Source organism: Rissa tridactyla, chromosome 9, assembly GCF_028500815.1.
Source record: "Rissa tridactyla isolate bRisTri1 chromosome 9, bRisTri1.patW.cur.20221130, whole genome shotgun sequence".
Lineage (NCBI taxonomy): Eukaryota > Metazoa > Chordata > Aves > Charadriiformes > Laridae > Rissa > Rissa tridactyla.
Genome location: NC_071474.1, coordinates 23,347,172 through 23,368,802, shown reverse-complemented (window position 1 = coordinate 23,368,802; position 21,631 = coordinate 23,347,172). Strand labels below are relative to the sequence as shown.

Genomic DNA, 21,631 nt, shown 5'->3' with positions numbered 1-21,631 from the left:
GCTCGGTGGCAGAGGAAAGGCAGAAGCTCACCATAAGAAAAAGTAGGCCGCTGTCTGTGGATGCAAATCTGTGCAATGCACGTGTGTGTTGGGTGTATTTCAAAGATTTAGAAGGAAAGCAGTGGGGTCGCTGTCAGGCACGCATCAGATAACAATTTAAAAATGCAATAAACTGAATGAAGAACAGATTAATACAAATCCTTCTTTCAAATACATCTCAGACTAAACAATCAATTATGGGGCCACTCAAGATTAAGAGAGCTTTCCATGCAACAGTTTAATCCCACTTTAAAATATAAAAAACCACTGGGAGGGATTTCACAAAACTATCAACATTTTCAGAGTCATGATCAAGCAAGGAAGCAGCATTATTTGTATTCCCTAATAGTGTTATATTTAATCACCTTCAGCAAAACATTACAAAAGCAAGTAAATTACATCTGGAGCTAAAGAATTTGAAAGATTAACACAATATGGGACTTGATCAGCAAATCTTTAATTGCCAAGTATCAGAAAAAGTCTTAAGAATTCATTTGAGGGTGTGGAGAAAATGAACACAGACCAAACTAAAATAGTCCAATTAAGCGTCTTTTCCAAAAGTGTCCTTCTTCAAAAACTATATCCTTAGTAGAAGAAAAGATGAGCCTTTCTTTTCAGAAAGGCTAAAGAACTAAATGAAACAACTTCCCACTTTAAGCACAGTTAGTTTCCAAAGCCTAGCAAATACCGCCATTGTAAGAGAGGGAAGGCCGCAATTGTAAAATTGGGGTATTTTAAATAGAAAAGTGCCGTAGTCATGAGGAACAGAGGTCCTCATTGCAAGGGACCTCTGAAGACACCTAGTGCACCCACCTGTGTGAAGCCCACCTGCTGCCAAGGCGAGGTCAGGCCAAGCATGGTGTCGCCCAGCCTAGCCCCAAAAACCTCCCAAGATGGAAATTCAGCAGCCCTCTCGGGCAGCTCTCCAAGAGCAGTAAAAATTGTATCAGAATTCCAACACGAAGACCAATTCAGAGGAGATGGCATAAAGTTCTGGAAATAATTAAGAAAACTCGTACAAAACAGCCTGAATTTCCCTAGTTTGGGAAAGTGCGATTCACGTTCCTGCCTTATTCTTGGTCAATTTTCAAAACTCAGTATTAGACCATCTGGTGACACACAGCTCTGTGCAATACTGTCATTCGAAACAGAACACACTAAATGTAGAAACAGGGATGGACTTTTGTTCTTATAAAAAAAAATAATCTAAATGTTTCTGCACAATAGGCACAGCTAAACCTTTCGAAATAAAGAGTCATCCCACCTTCTTGGGGTCTGGAGACTTCCCAAAAGGCTCCAACGTTTGAAGAACCAGAACTTCCTAAATATTGGGAGAACTGAAAGTGCCTGAGCTTAAGCATCCCAAGAGTGAGGGACAAAGCACCAATTTCTTTTGGAAACTTCAATGGGATTTTAAACATGGGATTTTAAACACGAGATTCAAGCCTGAGAAACTTAGAAATCCCCAAACAGTCAGTTCCCTCTTTGTAACACGTCACAGCAGAAGTGTATTACTAGTGACTCTTTAAAAGAGGTCTTTCCCAAAAAGCCCTTAAAAGCTAAACCATTAAATATGGCAAAAAATTATGTCCGCGTCTCCGGCTTATCTCCAACTACTGCAGAGCTCAGACACTAATAAACTGATTTTGCTTTTCTGCTTCCCAACTGCAAGATACAGGTCAGTCTTCCCAAAGACCAAAATCCTTTAGCTTAAGTGCCTGCACTCATTTTAAGCTACATTATAAAAAAAAAAAAAAAAAAAAAAAAAAAAAACAAACACAAAAAACCCAAAAAAAAACCAGAAAAAAAAAAACCCAGAAAAAAGAAACCCCAACCACCAGCTTCCACAACACACATTACACTTAGTTCCACTTAAAATATACAAAAATGCAACAGAGCAGATTCTCACGTGTTCCCTTTTAAGTATTCTTGTTAGGTTCCCCTCCTATCGCTTGACTAATTTTTTAATTATTAACTTTTTAAAAAGAGAAACAGATTAGTACCTGGAAGAATCTTGAGCTCTGCTTCATCACTGTATTTGGGGGTCCCACCACTTTCAATGACGCAGCGATAGAGTCCTCCATCCATTTCAGTAGCATTGCTAATAATTAGAGCTCCACTTGGCAACTTAAATACACGATCATCCAGAAAGACTGGCTGGCGATCCTGCTCCCACCTCACAAACGGTGCAAGGTCAACGTTGACTTCACAGTTGATGATTGCACTGTTTCCTTTATAGACAGATGAAGATTCTGGCTGACTGGTGAACCTGGGAAGGCCTGCAAATACAAAATAACAGAGTTAGAAAAATAAAATAAAAATAGAGGCATTCTGAAGATGACACCAAAGCTCTGAAGTCCAAGTGAAGATTCATTAATCTACTTTTAAAAAAATAAATTAGGCTGCTCTCCAACTTTTTAAAAATCCTAACAGTTGGTAGCACAATGCTAAAACATAGCTGGTGTAAGAACAAACAAAACTAGTAATAAAAGTACTGATTTAAAACAAAAGTAGTTTGTTTTTAAGCAAGTGTCAACAACAAAACAGAAGTCTTTGGAGTCCTCAAACACATGAGGAGACACGCAGGTAACCTCTGCTCACTTCTCCAGTGCTGCTGCTTCAGGAGTAGCTAGCACAAGAGTGGCAAAAATCAAGACAGCTTCTCTGCCTGGTACATCCGAATAAAGAGAGTCTGAACCGTGTTCTGTTAGAGCTACCGATTCACCTGCAGCAGAACACAGATGCCCTCTAGTACTCGCTCAGGAGATAGTAACCAGGACAGCAGAAGGCTTCTGTGTACCTTCCACTCCCACCTTTACAGCCTACATGACACCTTCATGTACTGCCTACAGGACTACTTACAGGGGTTTTTTTTCCTGTCAACTTAGAAAACTTCCTATTTTAAAATTAGAAGTACGGCAGTTAAGAACTTAAGCCAAAAAAGTTGAAAAAGTATTTTATACAATTTTGTCACCATGTCTAAGTAAAGGTTTAGCTTCACAGTAATTTAACTAGACCATGAAAAGGAGCCTGAAGTGTTAAAGGATCAAATCTCCCAGAAATTCAATGGAAACTGGATATCCCTTTGAAGATTCCAGCTACAAAAAGCCTTACATATAGCACCATAAGGTAAAAATTGCATTTATTCATATGCAAACATCTATCTTTCTCACGCTGGTGTACCTGAGAACCGCACTTCTCCACAGCGTAACACAAAGCTCCCGCTTCCAGTCTGGCCCAGCAGTGCCACGCAACAAACGTGTCACCTTCTGAGTGAAAACATTCTCCAGAGATACCCAAAGTCCACTGAATGGCTTCACATTGGCTTTGGGTGGCCGTGTCCCAGTGCTGGCAGTGGGGAGCTGCTGGGATGGCCTCTGTGAGAAGAGGTTCAGGACATTCTGCGCTGGACATGGTGGCTGGTTCCACAGTGGCCCCGCAGAGGCCACAGCTGAGCCAGTCAGCGAAGCTCATGGCACCTCTGTGAAAGCATATCCAAGAAAGGGGAAGCCACTGCACAGCAATGAGGAAAGTGGGAGAACCAGCCCTTGGCAACAGCCAGGGCAGAGCAGGAGGAGGAGAGGAGGAAGAGCAGCTCTGGGTGCCACCCTGGGGAGACCAGGATGGAGCAGGAGGCAGAAGAACTGGGAATGAACGAGGGAAGTTGAGCCTGGGGAATAGGAAGAGGGCAGGGGGAGGTGTTGTAGTTTTTGTCTTTGTTTTTTAACCACCCAACTTTAATTAAAATAATTTTCCCCAAGTCAAGGTTGTTTTCCCCTTGTAATAACTGGCAAGTGATTTCCCTGTCTTGACCCACAAAGTTTTCCTCCTTCTTTTCTGCCCCCCACCCCCCACCCCCACCAGCCCTGCTGAGGAGTGGAGTGAGGGAGCAGCTGGGTGGGCAGCCAGCAGCCAGCCAAGGTCAACCGACCACAAAGCGTTTTCCATGACAGCTTTCCGTAACAGGGTACATATTGGATCTTCCAAACAGAAATACCCAGTCCAGCTGATGACTGCACACTGAAGAACATTACTGGTGTAAGCAAATGGTTCAATAAAGGCAACAGCATACAGGAAGGAGGAGCGAAAATGACAAACATGGGACAGGAAAAATAAGAGTCCCCTTGCTCTCCATTTTCCACAGCAGTTATCTGGATTATCAGCTCTCCCTTTACAGCTTGCACAGGGGCGGTTGTGCGGTCCACGCTCGCACGGGACAAGGCACAGCTTGCTCACTGTAGTAATAGTCTCCAAGTAAAATTTTCTTTTGCTCTTATGCTTGCACTTAAAATTAATATTGTCATAGAAACAGCCTGTCAGTACTCTTAACATCTTACCTTTCCCTCTCAACAGTGCATAGCTTCAAGTACATATTATGATTTTTTCTTTAAAGTCAGTACACTCCGTGCTTTCAATATAAAAGACGGAAAGTGGGACTCTGGGTTACACAAATTAAACCATCCTAGTACAATTATTCAAGCATGAGAACGGAGCCTGCTGGGAAGCAGTGGGTTCCGTAACCTCTAATTCAATGCTACTGCACACAGCCAAGACCCCAGATCAGAAAACACTTCACAGGTGATACCTCATAGTCACGATTATACACAAAAGAGGCTGTGATGCTTTAGATCAGTTCTCACCTCTTCCACTTTGCCTAGCAAGCTTAAGGGTGAAATTCCTTACTTACTATCTTCCATTTTCATAAGTTTGACCTAATTGGAAAAATTCTCATTTATCTCTTGTGAAGATGATTCTTTTACATTGTTTTTAGACACTCATTTCCAAACAGCTCAACCCAGTATTTTTATGTATCACTTAACACCTATCAAGAATGCACTGAGAATTTAACAGTAATAGGACCCATTTTTCTATATTTTTTAATTTGTTTTTTAAATACCTAGTTCAGTGCTTTGCAATCCTTTCTTCCTTCAACAAGGGATAACAAACAATCACTCAGATGAGGGACTTGAACTTGATATTGAAGTGTGCAAAATCCCCATGGCTGAAAAGTACTGCATGGCTCTTCAGTGTGAAAGGGTGGAAAAGGGATGGACGAGTTTTCTACCTCTTGTGCCTTAGCTTCCCGATAAAGTATATCGCCACGTGCAGCTTAGCAGTTACGTACTGGTGCCGAAACCCCACCTCCTGTAGTTTTCTCTGTCCGTATTCACTATATGTGACTGCCTAAAGAAAGAATCTATAACATGCATTTTTTTTTAATTAAGTGGTACTTTCGATCATTTTCAGCCTGAATCCCTATTTACTGTCGAGAAAATTCCACAGGTTTTTGGGTTTGTTTTTTTGGGGGGGGTTTGTTTTTGGTTTTTTTTTTTTTAAACTGTCTAATCTTTGCTCTCCAATTTTTGTAGTAATCTTTGGAGAAGCAGCAAGAAGCAACATCTGATGCCACATGTCCAGGCTTTTCTCACTTGAATGAAAAACTTCTTTACTTGGACTGTAGAATTCTTCATTGTTAGCACCCACTTAAGTACAAATTTTAATACACACCTCTCATAAAACTTTCATATATTCCTCTATCATAGAAAAATAAGCCTGAACCAGGCCAACAGCACCAACTCCGGTGCTCTGCAAAGCCAAGCACATGAGAGATTTATTTGAGTAAACCCACAAAACATTGTCTTTGCATCCTATATTAAACATAAGACCTACAGTAAAAGACCAAAATCCACAAACTATTATGTGCCAGCACGTGAGAGATGAAGAATGTTAATGCAACAAGAAGTGGCAGCATACCTGCTGTTAGTTGTGGCTAACCTCTGATGCTACAGAGAGAAAACGGACTGAACCTAAAACACGTATATCACTGGGGAAGGAGCACAACTCCAAAGATTTTCCCAATCCTTCAGAAGAGCTGGGCTGAATTCTAACACATTACTTCTCTCACATACAGCTCACTTCTGTCAAGTAATTCCTTCCATAACCTTGTACAGGTCCATCTCCAACCATTACATACTTTCCTCCCCTCTTGGAGTTCTATCTAGAGGCTCCTTCCACAACTTCGTTCCTCTGAAAGTTTTTGGTTTCCCCTCCCAGTGTATTTACAACCAACTTCTAGTCCTTTGATCTTGACCTTGTTTTGGTATTAATTATTTTACATCTTTGATATTTATCCATTACTCCCTCCCTCTAAGGTATTCGGATGAATAAAAATCATAGCTTCTTTCAACTTTCCTTCTGCTTAGTTAATGAAGCTACAATCTTCAGTTTCCTTTCCGCATTTCCCTAACCACCCTGTCCACCTTTAAAGGCTCAGAATCGCAGAACCATTTGGGTAGGAAGGGGCCTGGTCAGAGCAGGTTACTCAGGTCTCGAAAATCCCCATGGATGGAGACTGCACAACCTCTTGAGCAACCTGTTCTACCACCTGACCATCTTCATGGTGAGGAACTTCCTCCTTAATCCAGTCAGAATCTCTTTTGCTTCAAATGATATCTATCACTTCTCACTCTCCCACCACGCACCGCCGGCAGAACAACAAAGAGGCAACAGACAAATTGAAGCACCTATTGTAATTTAAGATCACAATCATGCATGGAAATATGACAAAATCGCTTCCCTGTGTCTACTGAAAATATCTTCCCAAATGATCTAAGAATCACATTAACTCTCTGCACACTGGCAGGTTACAGTCTATCCTATAATCCACCAACTACCTTTCTTTTCTCTCCTACCATACCAAGGGTAGCGCTGTACCTGCACGACTTTGCATGCTGTGCAGTCAGTTTCACCATTGTTGTGTCCATAGCACCATTTCATTCGTCCTGTAAGACCATCAAGACCTCAGTCTCCCAGATTCACCACACTTGTTGATTTTGTAGGTATATACTTTGTTCTTTGTATTTCGCAAAATGACTGATGAAGACGACAAATGTGATCTTTCTAAAGCCTAGTCTCTGAGGCACCTTTCCATTCTGAAGATTTCCCTCTCAATATAACGCATTAAATTCTCATAATTACCTCAGATCCTTATCAATCTCAATATTGTCATTTAAATTTCTGTCATTTTGACCTTTAACAATTTCTAACGGGACAGCGTATCAGAAGGCTGTGTTGCGGCATGCCCATCGTATTATAGTGCTCTAAGACATGAACTGCTTCATCAAGAAGCTGAGAAGCAAACCACAGACCAGAGTCATGTTACAGTTTAGCCTTCTTCCCACTTCCCTCCGTCTTAATTACCCTCGCCTTCACAACCCCTTTAAAAAGGGCACAGTGTTGAGATCAGACTAATTGGTCTATGATCACCCCTTGCCTTTCTGGACACACATTCTCCATCAGTTATTCTTCAAGAAGAACATACTAGCCCCCAAATTTACAATTCATTAGAAATCTTTATTAACAGACGCGCATATCCATTAGAAATCTTTATTAACAGACATGCATATCAAGGTTGTTCTTTCGCCAGCCTGGAAGGGAGTCCTGGACCTCATCGTTTCGTCAGGAGCACTAGGACTTCTCTCTGCACCTCAGCTACCACTTGGAAAATCATCCTATCCACAACTTGGAGCATAAGTGAGAATGTTACTGGAGGACTAGAGCCCTGTAATTTCTAACATAAAGCTCAACTATGCTTTAATTTAAATCCCTTACCAGTGCTGTTCACTTTTTGGACAAGATAGGCATTGCATATTCTGCTGTGTGCAGGTGCCTTATTAAGGTTAAATAAGCTTTATTAGAGATGGTTTCATTACTTACTAGCAATGAAAATACAGTTCATCTTCCAGGTCATCTTTAATGCCAGTAAAACCTTTATATGATCACAGTTCTGTGTGTTTTTAAAATATATATTTTATCCTAGGCTATAATTTTGTCCTAGAGAGTAATCTTCTCTTATTCTACGATTATTTGCAATTTGCACTGCTTAAAAGCCTCCATTGTGGAGGAGGACCCTTTTGCTTTAGCCAACAGACAACCACAAAACAATAATGATGTATTACAAAAGGCGTTCTAAATATAAGCCTTAATTACTATTAATTCTGAGACCTGTTTATAAACACAGTAGCAGGTCGTGGAGTGCTGGCGCAGCTCCTGCGGCGTGTACTGCTGGAAAATCCCCTTTCATCCACCAGTCCAGAGTCTTGCCACTCACTACAGTTTGTCTTTTCCTCTTCAAATTACCAATTTACTTGTGAGCCTCCATTTCCTTAAATTTCTATAATCATTTTCAAATGCATGACCATGAAACAAATTCACAGTCTTCCTATTTAAACTACAAAACACACTTAAAACTGTTTTTCAAAGTTAAATTTTAAAAAATTTTCTCTGGTCTGTATTTCTCCAATCACTTCAGTCACCAAGACTAAGCCAGAAGATCTAAAGAAAATAAGTTACATTTCTAATGAGCAAGCAGCACCCACTTTTCACCCACATGTTGCAATAAAGGTATTACCCGTCTTTTGCTAAGGAAACATAATGATAAATGATACTTTGAGGTTCTGATGATTTTTTCACGTTTGTACGTACATTAATCATTCCGTGGCAGTACAAATACATTATGTATTGATTTTAGGACACTGAAGGAAGATACTACTGACCTAGCAGGAATGCAGGTTAATAAACTCAATTTGGGAAGGATGATTGTCCACTTGGAATGTTTTCTGAACATTGGTAGGAGAACAAATAAGCAACAGCGAGATTCTCACATGCATACAATAGGAATTAGATGCACCACAAACTTCACATTTTCTGCTAGGACAAGGCAAATGAGAGGAGGAGAAAAAAAAAAAAAGTCAACTCTGTCCCTATTTTCTCCTTCCCTTTTGTCTCTCCCCTCGCCGAAAGACCAGAGCAATGGTAGGAATGTGAATGAACAATCCACTTAACACAACTGTGTTCCGTTCAGCCGGCACCCCCAGTCTAAGCACTACTGAGATTTGTGGCCCATTGTCTCGATGTCTGAGAAAGCAAAGATGTGCCTAGAAAAGCAGTAATTCCCATGCTCCTGGAAAAAAAAAAAAAAAAAAAGGGACGGTAAAAATTCTGGCTGTAGTCTGCTGCAGTCAATGGAGCCAGTGTTTCCTCTCCTCTACTTCCCAGCAGAGGAGGACTGCGCTGCGCCAGATGCTGATCTACTGGAGCAGTCTCCCTGCAACCACGGCCTGTGCCAACCATTCCCAAGGAGACCGAAAGGAAAAAGTGTTCCATAATCAACAAATACTAAATAACTCGCTCATATGACTACCTTCTAACTAACTGCAGAGTAAATGCTTGCGTTCTGCTCTAAATGCTGACTGTCAGCAGCCACTGGAAATGCTTACTTTTATTCAGTGTGGGTGCTATTACCATACACATATTTAATCCTCTTTAGAATCTTACTAATCTTTTGGCATCGAGCTTGCCAAATCAAGTCTGCAAAACAAAAATAAGAAAAGAGAATAACTTCCTCGTCTCAAGGGCAACAGAAGGCTGCAGAGGAATTCCCTTTTTCCCTGCCCAAGGCAGGGCTGTGTGCCATTACTCCACGGTCACAAGCCTGCCGAGCCATTTTGTCATCTGCCTCAGTCTCCTCTATGGCTACTCCACAGACTGGAATTTAACAGAGTAACTTGTATAAGCATTAAACGGCTCTAAACACACACACATATTACACATTTATGCAATTATCTCTTTCCCAAAGCTGGTTTCAGCTCTTTTGTGACATCTCAATGTGCTCAGCAAGTGTTTTCCCTGGTTTTCCCCCCCAATTATTTCTATAAAACACAGGAGTAGATCACAGTTTTTCCAAACCCGTTCCCTCCTGTACGCCAGGCTCTGAAAATCCTCCACCACCCAATGTTACTCTAACACAAGTTTCTCATAACTTACCCAAGCCTACGCTAACTTCTGGAGTATCATTTACAAACACTGCCACCCTGCAGCTTTCACCTTCAAATCCTTCTGCATTAACCTCTTTGGGGCTAACGCTGAGAGGCTGTGAGTGGTTACACAAACCACTGATAGTTTTAAGACACTTTAATTTTTTCCCCATTCTTGTTTGCCTGATCGAATTTGAACTTAGGACAAATCCATAACACTATTACTGCTTTATTAAAATCGCTTCTTGGGAAGCGTGAAGATTTTAGCCATGCAAGTAGGTAAAGGAGTATAGAAACACAATACCCTATTGGTAAAAAAGCTACAACATCTGTTACCCTTCACTGAAGCAGTGGATATTAAAGATGCCGCATATTTTTTGTTAGCACATCAGCTTCTCACCCCAACCCTGTTAAAAAATTAATAAATCCAGCCATCTGTGGACACTTCATTAAATTATCGCAGCTCCTTTTCTTCTCCTTTGCTTGAACATTATTCAGCATCATTTGTCTGAGTGGCAGAGGTGTGAAACACGTTTTAAAATACAATTTTGTTAATAAGACATATTTCACGAATCTCACTAGTGAACAGATTAGACTACATAATTAGAAAACATTCATGGAGAACAGAAGTCCAGGATTACCTGAATTACGATAAGGCCAGATGCTTCTAGTCGTTTCTACAAATGAGAAACACAAACTATCACATAATTTTTCCCCCCTCGCTTACACAAATTAGACAGGAGAGAATGCAACCTGGCCAAAAATCTGGGCAAGAGACAACTAGTCAGGGGAGACAGAATATTCTTCAAAGGATTATAACACAGAGAGAGGAAAACCCACCACCAAAACATCCTCATTGGCTAAACTAAAGCAAGAAGTATGCGGAGGGTACAACAGGAATGAGACATTCTAGTTCATAATCAGAATCCTGACTTTGTTAAACGCAGACTTGGTGGCACAACTGACATGACATATAGTGATTTAAAAAAGGTATCCCTTGATCAGAATTAAGAAGCAGAGGAAAAGGGAGAGGACGTCATTAATGCACGCGCTGACATACCCACCTATATACATATAATTAACACAGAGCAGCCTGGCGTGAACTCTGAGCTGCTTTGAACGTGCAACTGAACCTGAGATCTCCTGAGGTCCCTTCCAAGTTCAATTATCTGATGACGCTATGATATGGGGAAGCTATACCGAAAACTATGGAGAGAGAGAGCAAAATATTGCACAAAATATTGTGCAAAGAGGAAGAGAATTACACTTGTCCAAACGAGCTTTTAGCAGGGAAAGCTAGGACAAAATTGATCCTGGCCTGGAGCACAGGGTCAGACTGCACGAATTTGAGGTTGCCACCATCCCCTCTCAGACTTGGATCCGAGCTTCACCACAGAACCACAAACTAAAGACAAAACTAAGAAACCACACATGCAAAAATTTAAAAGCATGTTTGGACTAGTAAAACGCATCACAATATTCTAGATGTTTACCTGGCAAGAAAGTTTCTCACAGAACGTATTTTAAACAGAAAGTATATAGTTGTCCTTTACATACCAGTGGCAGACTTTGCAAACCTGAATGTCCTGGAAGCCCAAACTGAAATACAACAATGTAAGAACACAGACGCGTAAGAAAAACTCACAAGTTGATGAGATCAAATCTAAGAGTATTACAGAGCAACTCTGATTTTGAACCAGGACACAGAAAGCTCAGAGTACCTGTTGAACTCAGTCCATCAACGGAAACAAATACAGAGATCCTGGCTTCTTAAGAAACTTTACTTAGCCCGGAACAACTCTTCACACCCAAATCAGGACACAAGAACCCCCTGTGAGCTTCTCTCATAAAAGCTTGATGAAAAGAAGTGAGACAAAAGTCAATAAAACAATCCTGGTGAAACAACTAGACTTGTGACTGACAGCACAGTATCGAGTAAGTCAAACATCTAAAAACAACTTTATGAGGCCACTTTGCCGAACACTGCCTTTGACAGAAGTGCCAGGAATAAGGAAGCACTAGAACAGACCAAGAAACAAAGAGCAGACTTGATGGACATCCAGATGCTGTGCCAACTGGGGTACAGGTTCCTAACCAGAAAAAAATGGAAGAGCTGAGCATATGCTCGCTATGCTCCGTGGCATCCCAAGGCTGCAGCCATGATCCAGCTCCGAGCCTGACCAGCTGCAGCTCCAGGAGAAGCTGTAAAGGAATTCCATGAAGGAGTAAGATTGGCTCTGAGAAAGGATGAATGCCTGGTGCCCGGTAACTTCCAAATGAAAGATGGTTGCTCTGCAACTGCAGAACGTGTCCTGGCAGAATTTTTAATTAAGGTAACTGAATGCGTTCAGCTGCTCAAGTCTGGAGTGAAGCAGTTATGGAAAACCCTAACAAAGTAAGATTCAGGTATGTTTAATAAAAAAGGAACTAATAATGTAGAAGGAAAAAATGCTAAGCAAGAAGTTAATCCAGCATTCCTTGATGGAAGTACCTCAGAAACAAGGGGACGAGAGGAAACGGCCTCAAGTTGCACCAGGAGAGGTTTAGGATGGGCATTAGGAAAAATTTCTTCACCAAAAGGGTTATCAATCATTGGAACAGGCTTGAATCACTATCCCTGGGGGTATTTAAAAGCCAGGTAGACATGGTGCTGAGGGACACAGTTTAGTGGTAACTTGGCAGTGCTGGGTTAACAATTGGACTTGATGATCTTAAAGATGCCTTCCAACCAAAATGATTCTATGGTTCTATGAAACCCTTTGGAGGAAACAAAAGGCCAGAAAAGAACTGATCTTTAATAAGGTATTGGAGGTGTTCAAAAACAACAGGACTAGAGAACAGACCAAGGCTAAACAAACAAATCCAAACTCTAGTCAGGTGCTATCAAGAAGAGATCAATGAATTATTCCAGGAATGAAATGGGAAGAAGAAAGGTGATTCAAGGAAGATTTTCAAAAATACAGAAGTCACTGATAACAACCATAAACTACAATAAACATAATGGGAGGGGAGGTGTGGGGTTTTGTCCATGGCACAGTGGAAGGTCAGGCTCAGAATGTGCTGCAAGAAAAGGCACAGGAATACAGAAAAATAATTCTACTACTAGAGCAGGTGAAATAACAGCACCATTAAAATCAGAGACAGGACTTGCAATTAAAGGGCCAAACAAACAGGAAAGCTCCAGCACCACCAGCAGCAGCTCAAGGCGGCAGGAAGAGCTGCAACAGCCACAATGGATTTCATCTACACAGACACTGAAAACATGGTGAGCAGACATTTCTAATACCACAAAAAAGTGAACTGAGGGGGTACAAACTATGGGGTAATTTATTTGGTACCATTGAAGATCATTCTAATAGCAAGGACAATGAAGAAAGCACTGTGGGATTTTAAGAGAAGACCTTAAGATAAGGTATGCAGATTGCTTCATCATTTAAGAAATCTCAGGTCTCGATCAATAGACTGCCTAAAAAGAAAAGAGTTTAGACTCACAATTACTCTTCCTAAAACAAAATCAATAGCTGTAACAAAAGAATAAGATCTGAGTATTCTGGTGAAAGAAAAGAGCTTGACAGGTTAAATAATTTTAGATCCGGGCGAGGCTATCGCTTACAAAAGCTCACGTGAACAAGCTATTCAAAGAAGATTAATGCACAGAGGACTGTCATGATAAACTTGTCATGAAACTGGAAGAAAAGACAGATCAGAAAAACTTTTGCAGGCAACTTTATAGACAGTGAGAAAGACAGCTGGTACCTGGCAACAGATATTTAGAGATAGGAAATAACTTAAACAATTTCACAGAGAAATAATCAGAATCCAAAAATAGCAAAGAAATCCCTCAAAAACAGAGTACTTGAAGACATAACAGGATACATAAATACAGCAGGAGAAAGAACATCTATAGATAGAAACGTTTAGCTGGAGGATGGTGTCTGGAGACGACGAGGACACATGGCAGAAAGGAGCAGAAACACCAGAGACGTGTAACTAGCAACTTACTCGATAAAACTGTCCGTCCCTCAACGGGATCCCGAGAAAAACTGCTAAGGGGTGGGTTACCACACCCCGGCCCTTGAGTCATGAGCGGTTTCTAACAATTCAGCTCATCGTATCCGAGACGGTTTTTTAATGGCATCTCCATAATGAAGCCTTTCTTGGCTTTATTTTTAATGTGTTCAATTTAAGAACAGTCACAAAAGAGCAGACTGACAGCGCACCTAATCCAGGAACGGGACTGCAGAAGATTATTAGAGAAGGAAGAGCAACAACTTCACAGAAACCTCTAAGTTATCTGGAGACATTTCCCCACGCTCCCCCCAGAAATAGGGATTTATATGTGCAAATAAGCAGGAGTTCCAGAGGTTTTGTAATAATTTTTAACATTTTTATTTCTAGTGTACTTACGTGAATGATGAGACATAGCCTATGCTTCAAGAACTAACCTCACTGAAATCAACCATAGCAAGTTTTGGAACTTAATTTTTCCTTATTAAAAATAATTTTCCTCTGTTTAGTTTTCAGTGTCATTAAACTTCCTCTTGAATTTCTATTATGAAATAAATAAAGAATTTATTGCATGCACACTTCTGCCAAGGTATTTCTTACCCTTACTACTTTTGTGTCCCCTTTCATTCGGGTAGGTGTGATAGCACACGTTCCTATCATTTTCAACGTGCCGCATTCAGTTGATAAAAACTCTGAACAACGCCAGCGTGGAGACCCTTCACTTCTACACTGTCTAAAGCTGAAACGTCTTGTTGAATCCCAGACTAGAAAATGCAGTGAGACAAGACTACAGGCTGCATGTAACCAGCACTTGCCCAACAGTTTGGGATTTAGAGAGCAATCTATGTGAAAACTTGTCAAACAAAATTACAAAAGGGATTGCTGGTGCTGACATGCAGAACATAAATAAGGAAAAAAATACATATTTGAGTGAAAATATTAACAACTAGGAAAGCTAATCTAAACAAAGTTCATCCAGCTTTCTTGTTTAGGGGTGTTGATGCATCATCAATATGCTCTCACTTTCTACTTCTGCATCACCATCTAGAATCACCCATCAACAGATCCTCTACTATAAACACAAGTAACTGTAGAAATCTGGCACTGAAGCTCCCTGTCACAGAATTCAGGCTTCTCTAGAGATCAACTATACTGCTTTCCATATTTTCAAAACCAAAGGTCAAAATTTGAATGTATACTGCCAAAAGCTTTGATTTTTTTTTTATGATTTACAGTAAGTTTCTGTTATGTTTTTGAAGTACATTAAGATAAAGACAACTTTTTCCATTAATCAAACACACAAAGGATACTTTCTTTGCTAATTACAGGACTTAACAATTTAAGTTGCAAACTGTTAAACTGATAAAACCTAATCTTTTTTGTTTATAACGACATGGAATGTTGCACCTAAGATAATGGCTAATTAAGAAAATTTTAACTTAACGAATGACCACAGGATTTAAATGCTTCTGTGCTGTGTGTTTGTGAATGAAGAAGATCAGCTACCACAACCACCTGAAACAAGACAGGGCAGCAAGAAGGCAGATTCCCACTCCGTGGCAATGGGACAGCTGGTCACGGACAATCAACAATCTGGATTTTTTCCTGCATCTACCCACCTGAGAAAAGATTCCAAAAGCACCCCCCCACCACCTTTTCTGATTCGGCTCAGTAAGGGATGTCTCACTGCATCAAACATTAGTTCCATTCTAGAAAATACATACCAGTTAGGTTTTTTCTAAACAGTAACATTAAATTGTCACTAAAGCAGAAAGTTCAGGCACAAGTTATAGATCTACTGGTACCCCCTCTCCTATAGCTACAGGAGAGGATTCCTTACCCTCCAGTGAGCACAAACAAGCTTTAACCAGCCCACCGACTCACACAATTAGGGACAGGGATAGTATTAGCGAAAATAGGCCATTTGATTTTATTTGACATTAGGTGTAATAAACTTGAAACACAAAAGCTTAAGAAAAGCTGCAGTTTTAAATAGAAACAGTGGTTTTAACGTCATTCAACTAGCAAATTAGAATCTCTTCACCTAGGCAGTAAGTTGATCATTAGATATCGATGACAGTTTAAACAAGCAGGTCTAAAGCTCTCCTGCTCTGGACTTTCACCCAGCACCAGAATTACCAGTTCAGCCACAGCCAAACTGCACAGCTCCCGGCTTTGGATGTGGCAAGAGGCTGATCCTAAATCAGAACTTGGTATGTTGCTCTCAGACGAGCTGCTGGAGAGAACACAGCACTCGACAAGGCTGGATAAATGAACCGGGTAAACAATGACTTGAAACTGGGCTCTAGGAATTCCGGTAGCAACTCCTGGCAGGCACTCCACTAAAACAAGGGGCACCAAGCAACTGCTGCCCAAGAGGGAACAGATCCTGGAGCAGAACCAACACATTTTCCCCCTCCAAGTCTGAAGACATTACTATGTCGACACCCTGCTACTCTCCTCCAACGCCTCCAGTTCACAGACAAAACAACACAGTTTTAAGTTTGATGAGATTTCTACTGATTTCTTTTCAAAGAATTATTTCAGGCATGAGAAATTCCAAGTCCTCTCCTACCATACCTCCTAAAAAGAATTAAACTGAAACAAATTCTGGAAGAAAAATTGTACCCTAACTCTCTAATATCACACGAGAAGTACACGAGTCATTCACAATGAGAGTAAAACATCAGCATCATTTTGTTTTGGCATTTGTTTGGGTTTTGTTGGCAAGAAGGAAGGAAAGGAAATAGATGGCACGCCAGCAGCCTCCCAAAGGCAAACCTTTCCAGGCCGCATATCCAGAAAGTGAAGCACTCAAGATCACAAATCACTTCAAGCACTTCAGTTCCCATCTCCCAGATTTGTACAGTTACTACTTAAAGAAAAAGTAAATGACGACAAAGTCTAGGAATTTGTTTTTCCTAACCTTACACTGAAAATATTTATAATAGTTCTGAATCCGGACCTCTGCTTTCAGTCCAAGTACTACTGTAGATCAGTCCAAGGGCTGACATAGATTATTTTTTTTTTCCTACTTTAACTGGACAAACGTGGATTTTAAGAATTTTGAATGACATATAAGGTCGAACATTTATTGTCTTTAATGTCCAAATCTCAAGTTTTTAATAACAGCTGACAGAAACAGTACAAACCGCAGTTTTGTTAAAACCACCATTGACAAGAAACACATTTTGATCTAAGCCAATTTATGAAAAACGCAGATGCTTTTTTCATAGTAAATGGATTTTTGCAAGGAAAATTTATCACCCGTGTCACTCACTCTTACTGGTTAAGTGCTCTTAAGTACCCTCCACTGAAGGATCTACGCTCTTAGGTTTTTTTCTAATTCCAAGGTACAGAAAGTTACTTATGAAGATCAGATGAAGACTTTTCTTCCCCTTGCTTTTAAAGGAAATATGCAATACCGAGTAGAAAAAGCGCTGTTATTTCTAAGCTGACTGCATCTCTGAGGAGACATAGTTTGTTCTGCTCAGCCACTGAACTAAGCTTCTCTCTTGTCCCTTAGGGATGGCACAGACACATGCAGAGACCAGTAAGAAATAAAACGCTGTTCAGGTGTAACCTTCAGAGTTAGGCAAACTTTGCAAAAGACACACAATTCCAGAACCATACAACCTGGCTACTTTTATGCAGTTCTTAATAATTATGGCAAAAAGGAAACATAAAATTTCAACACAAATTAATGTTTGAGCAAAATTCTTAACTCTTCACCACTGTTTATACATCAGTAAGTGATTTTGATATTAAATAGCTAAATCATAGAATCGTAGGGTTGGAAGGGATGTCTGGAGATCATCTAGTCCAACCCCCTGCCAGAGCAGGGTCACCCAGAGCAGGTGGCACAGGAACGCCTCCAGGCGGGTTTGGAATGTCTCCAGAGACGGAGACTCCACCACCTCTCTGGGCAGCCTGTGCCAGGGCTCTGCCACCCTCACAGGAAAGAAGTTCCTCCTCATGTTTAGGTGGAACTTCCTATGCTCAAGTTTGTGCCCATTACCTCGTCCTGTCACTGGGCACCACTGAAGAGAGCCTGGTCCCATCCTCCCAACACCCACCCTTTAAGTATTTATAAGTGTTGATAAGGTCCCCCCTCAGTCATCTTTTCTTCAGACTGAAGAGACCCAAATCCCTCAGCCTTTCTTCATAAGAGAGGTGTTCCAGACCCCTCAGCATCTTGGCCGCCCTTTGCAGTCCCCTCTCCAGCAGTTCCCTGTCCCTCTTGAACTGGGGAGCCCAGAACTGGACACAGTGCTCCAGATATGGCCTCACCAGGGCAGAGCAGAGGGGAAGGATGACCTCCCTCCACCTGCTGGCCACACTCTTCTTGATGCACCCCAGGACACCATTGGCCTCTTTGGCCACAAGGGCACATTGCTGGCTCATGGTCATCCTGTTGTCCACCAGGACTCCCAGGTCTCTTTCCACAGAGCTGCTCTCCAGCAGGTCACCCCCAATCTGTCCCGGTGCAGGGGGTTATTCCTCCCCAGGTGCAGCACCCTACACTTGCCCTTGTTGAATTTCATGAGGTTCCTCTTTGCCCAACTCTCCAACCTGTCCAGGTCTCTCTGGATAGCGGCACAGCCTTCTGGTGTCAGCCATCCCCCCCAGCTTTGTCTCATCGGTAAACCTTCTGAGGGTGCACTCTGTCCCCTCATCCAGGTCATTGATGAATATATTGAAGAGGACTGGGCCCAGTACTGACCCCTGGGGAACACCACTTGTCACTGACCTCCAACTAGACTCTGTACCCCTAATCATGACTCTCTGAGCTCTGTCTTTCAACCAGTTATCTATCCACCTTACTGTCCATTCATCTAACCCACTCTTCCTAAGCTTCCCGATGAGGATGCTGTGGGAGACTGTGTCAAACGCCTTGCTTAAGTCAAGGTAGACCACGTCTACTGCCCTCCCCTCATCTATCCATCCAGTCATGCCATCATAGAAGGCTATCAGATTAGTCAGACATGATTTTCCCTTGGTGAAATCTGTGTTGACTACTTCTGACAGCTTTCTTTTCCTCCACATGCCTTGAGATGACGCCCAGAACGAGCTGTTCCATCATCTTTCCAGGGATGGAGGTGAGGCTGACCGGCCTGTAGTTCCCCGGCTCCTCCTCCTTGCCCTTTTTGAAGACTGGAGTGACACTGGCTTTCCTCCAGTCCTCAGGCACCTCACCTGTTCTCCAGGACCTTTCAAAGATGATGGAGAGCAGCCCAGCAACGACTTCTGCCAGCTCCCTCAGCACTCCCGGGTGCATCCCACCAGGGCCCATGGGCTTGTGAATATCTAATTGATCCCTCACTCAATCCTCCTCAACCCAGGGGAAGACTTCTTCTTTCCCCAAAGCCTGGGACTTCTGAGGGCTGGGCCGAGCAGTAATGACCAAAGCAATGAAGGCATTCGGTAACTCCGCCTTCTCCGCATCCTCCGTCACCATGGCTCCTGTCATTCAACAGTGGGCCCACAACTTCTCTGGTCTTCCTTTTGCTTCCAATATACTTGTAGAAGCCCTTCCTGTTGAGCTTGACATCCCTAGCCAGATTTAATTCCGAGGCAGCATTGGCTTTCCTTGTTTCATCTCTGCACACTCTGGTGATATTCTTGTAACCCTCCCAAGGGATCAGTCCATTCTTCCACTTACTGTAAACTTCCTTCTTCCACTTGAGCTTTTTCAGAACCATGCAGGTCTCCTGCGTCTCTTGGCCGATTTCTTGCTCTTAGGGATGCACCAATCCTGAGCTTGGAGGAAGTGGTATATATGCTATATAAATGCTATAACATACCAGAAATCAAGTTCTCACAACCACTACATACCTCATTGATGATGTGCCTTGCAGAGATCATGCTTTAATTGCAAGAACACATCCATCCAGGTCCTCCTCCCTCCCACAAGCTGTGCTCAGGAAATAGTCCATTTCTTGGCCCCAACTTTGCCTACTGCACATCATCCAAGTACTGTAACGGATACAAAATCACTTATTTCTACATGGTCTTTTCTCAGTGTATTCATTTACAGCATCTTGCTACATTATAAAAAGTAATACTCTAAATTTATTGAAGAGAAATCCTTTATTAGCCCACTGAGAAAAAGGCAAAACGTATAATCAGCCTGCAACAGAAGCAGGATGAGACATCAGCACCTCCTGGCTCGTAACTGATGGCTCCAAGCCACTTTACAGTAAATACCGTGGTAGTTGCTCATCCAGGCCGCCTTTAATTTCAGTGGCAGTTATATGACAGCTCTTCTATTCTAGATAAACTCAAAATGCAAATAAACCTTAAAAAGGCAATCTAGTCAGCTAAAATTGGACTAATTTCTCAAGTGAAGTTCATTCTCTCCACCTGATGTGCTGACATGAAGCAAATTGCATTGGTCAAACAGCTCGAGAGGTGGCCATCCTCATTATTGAGGGGTTCTGCGCAATGTTCTGCAGCAGGTTAGAGAACAGAGTGGACAGCCTTCGTCCTCTGGTCCTAAGTCTCCTCCTCACTAAGGAATCACCTTCACTTTTTGCATGCCCTGAACAAGGGATTACAGATCTCCCAAGCTGTACGAGACCCGAGGGAGCAATATCATGGAGCATTTCTGTCACCACACAACTCCAGCCCTGTCCCTGGCCCCCGAGTTTGATTCTGCAGCTGGATGGGGACAGGTGAGCAGAAGGGATGAAGGTGACTGTGTGCTGCACACCACATGGATAAGACCATACCATATACAAAGGGACAGGTAACTGCGGTTTCAACATGCTCTGACACTTAGCCTTCATTTCACAGCCAAAAAAAATTACTGCAGAGGTTTTCAATGAAGTTTCCTAGCTTTTGAAAAGAAAAACAGTGAAGATGTGAAACAGTGGATTTTATTATAATGAAAATACAAGTCCTTCCACTGTACAACAGCCGTAGGACCCGAAGCCAGAGGCGTCACAGCCCAGGAGAGCTCAAGCTACATGATGAGCTGAATGAGGAGGATTTATTCGGGTCAGAAAAGCAGAGACCTTCAGAGGCCACCATGCCCAGGAGCAGAGCACTAGAGCATACCTGGAGCTCAAGCGCAAAGTCTCTCTTCCCAGTATGCACATGACACAGCTGAACCCACCCAAGTATCACTGGCTGTAAGTGGAAAAATGGGAAGTCTACCAAGGTTTCAGTGTTTGTGTTTTCAACACAAAACAATACTTGAACATTCACCCCAATAGTTTTCAGAATTACTTTTCCTTAAGAAACCATGCTCCTTCTGGACAGTGCTGCACCTGCAATGCTTTCAGATGGTTCCGAATTAAATATTTTTACTAAATACAAACCTGCCTTTTCTGCTTATTGAACCCTTTTAGATTTTGATACTACATGGCAGGAATATTTCTTAACAGAAGTGACTTGCCTGTACATTTTCTAAAAGTAACTACAAAATGAAGGTTTGAAAATAAAATTTCTATGATATATAAATGAGAAATAATAATATAAGGAGATTATTTAATCAAAATGTGAGGAAAAAAAGGTCATAAGTTATCACCCAGTGCTTTTTGAATTCATGAAATTTGGACATAAAGTTAGTATCAAGGCAGCTACCTCATCACAATCAAGCAAATTACACTTAAAGCTCAAAGCCAGGCATTGTCAAATGCAAAAATAAATGGAAGAAGAGGAAGAAAAACAGATGGATTCACTTGGGGAAAAACAGAAGACAAGAGGTGAAATAAATAATTTAGTGAACAGTCTTTAAATGGATGTACAGAACTGATAAATCCTTA

At 41.6% G+C, this 21,631-nt stretch overlaps 1 protein-coding gene across 10 annotated transcripts in view; it reads right to left on the bottom strand.

Moving 5' to 3' along the window:
* The window catches only part of NEO1 (neogenin 1), a 214,340-nt gene that overhangs the window by 125,376 nt on the left and 67,333 nt on the right, over window positions 1-21,631 (bottom strand). For all 10 annotated transcript variants that reach the window (XM_054214166.1, XM_054214173.1, XM_054214172.1 and 7 more), the window contains exon 3: window positions 2,043-2,318. In XM_054214166.1, coding sequence (XP_054070141.1) covers window positions 2,043-2,318 — 276 coding nt within the window. The remainder of the gene's footprint in view (window positions 1-2,042; window positions 2,319-21,631) is intronic.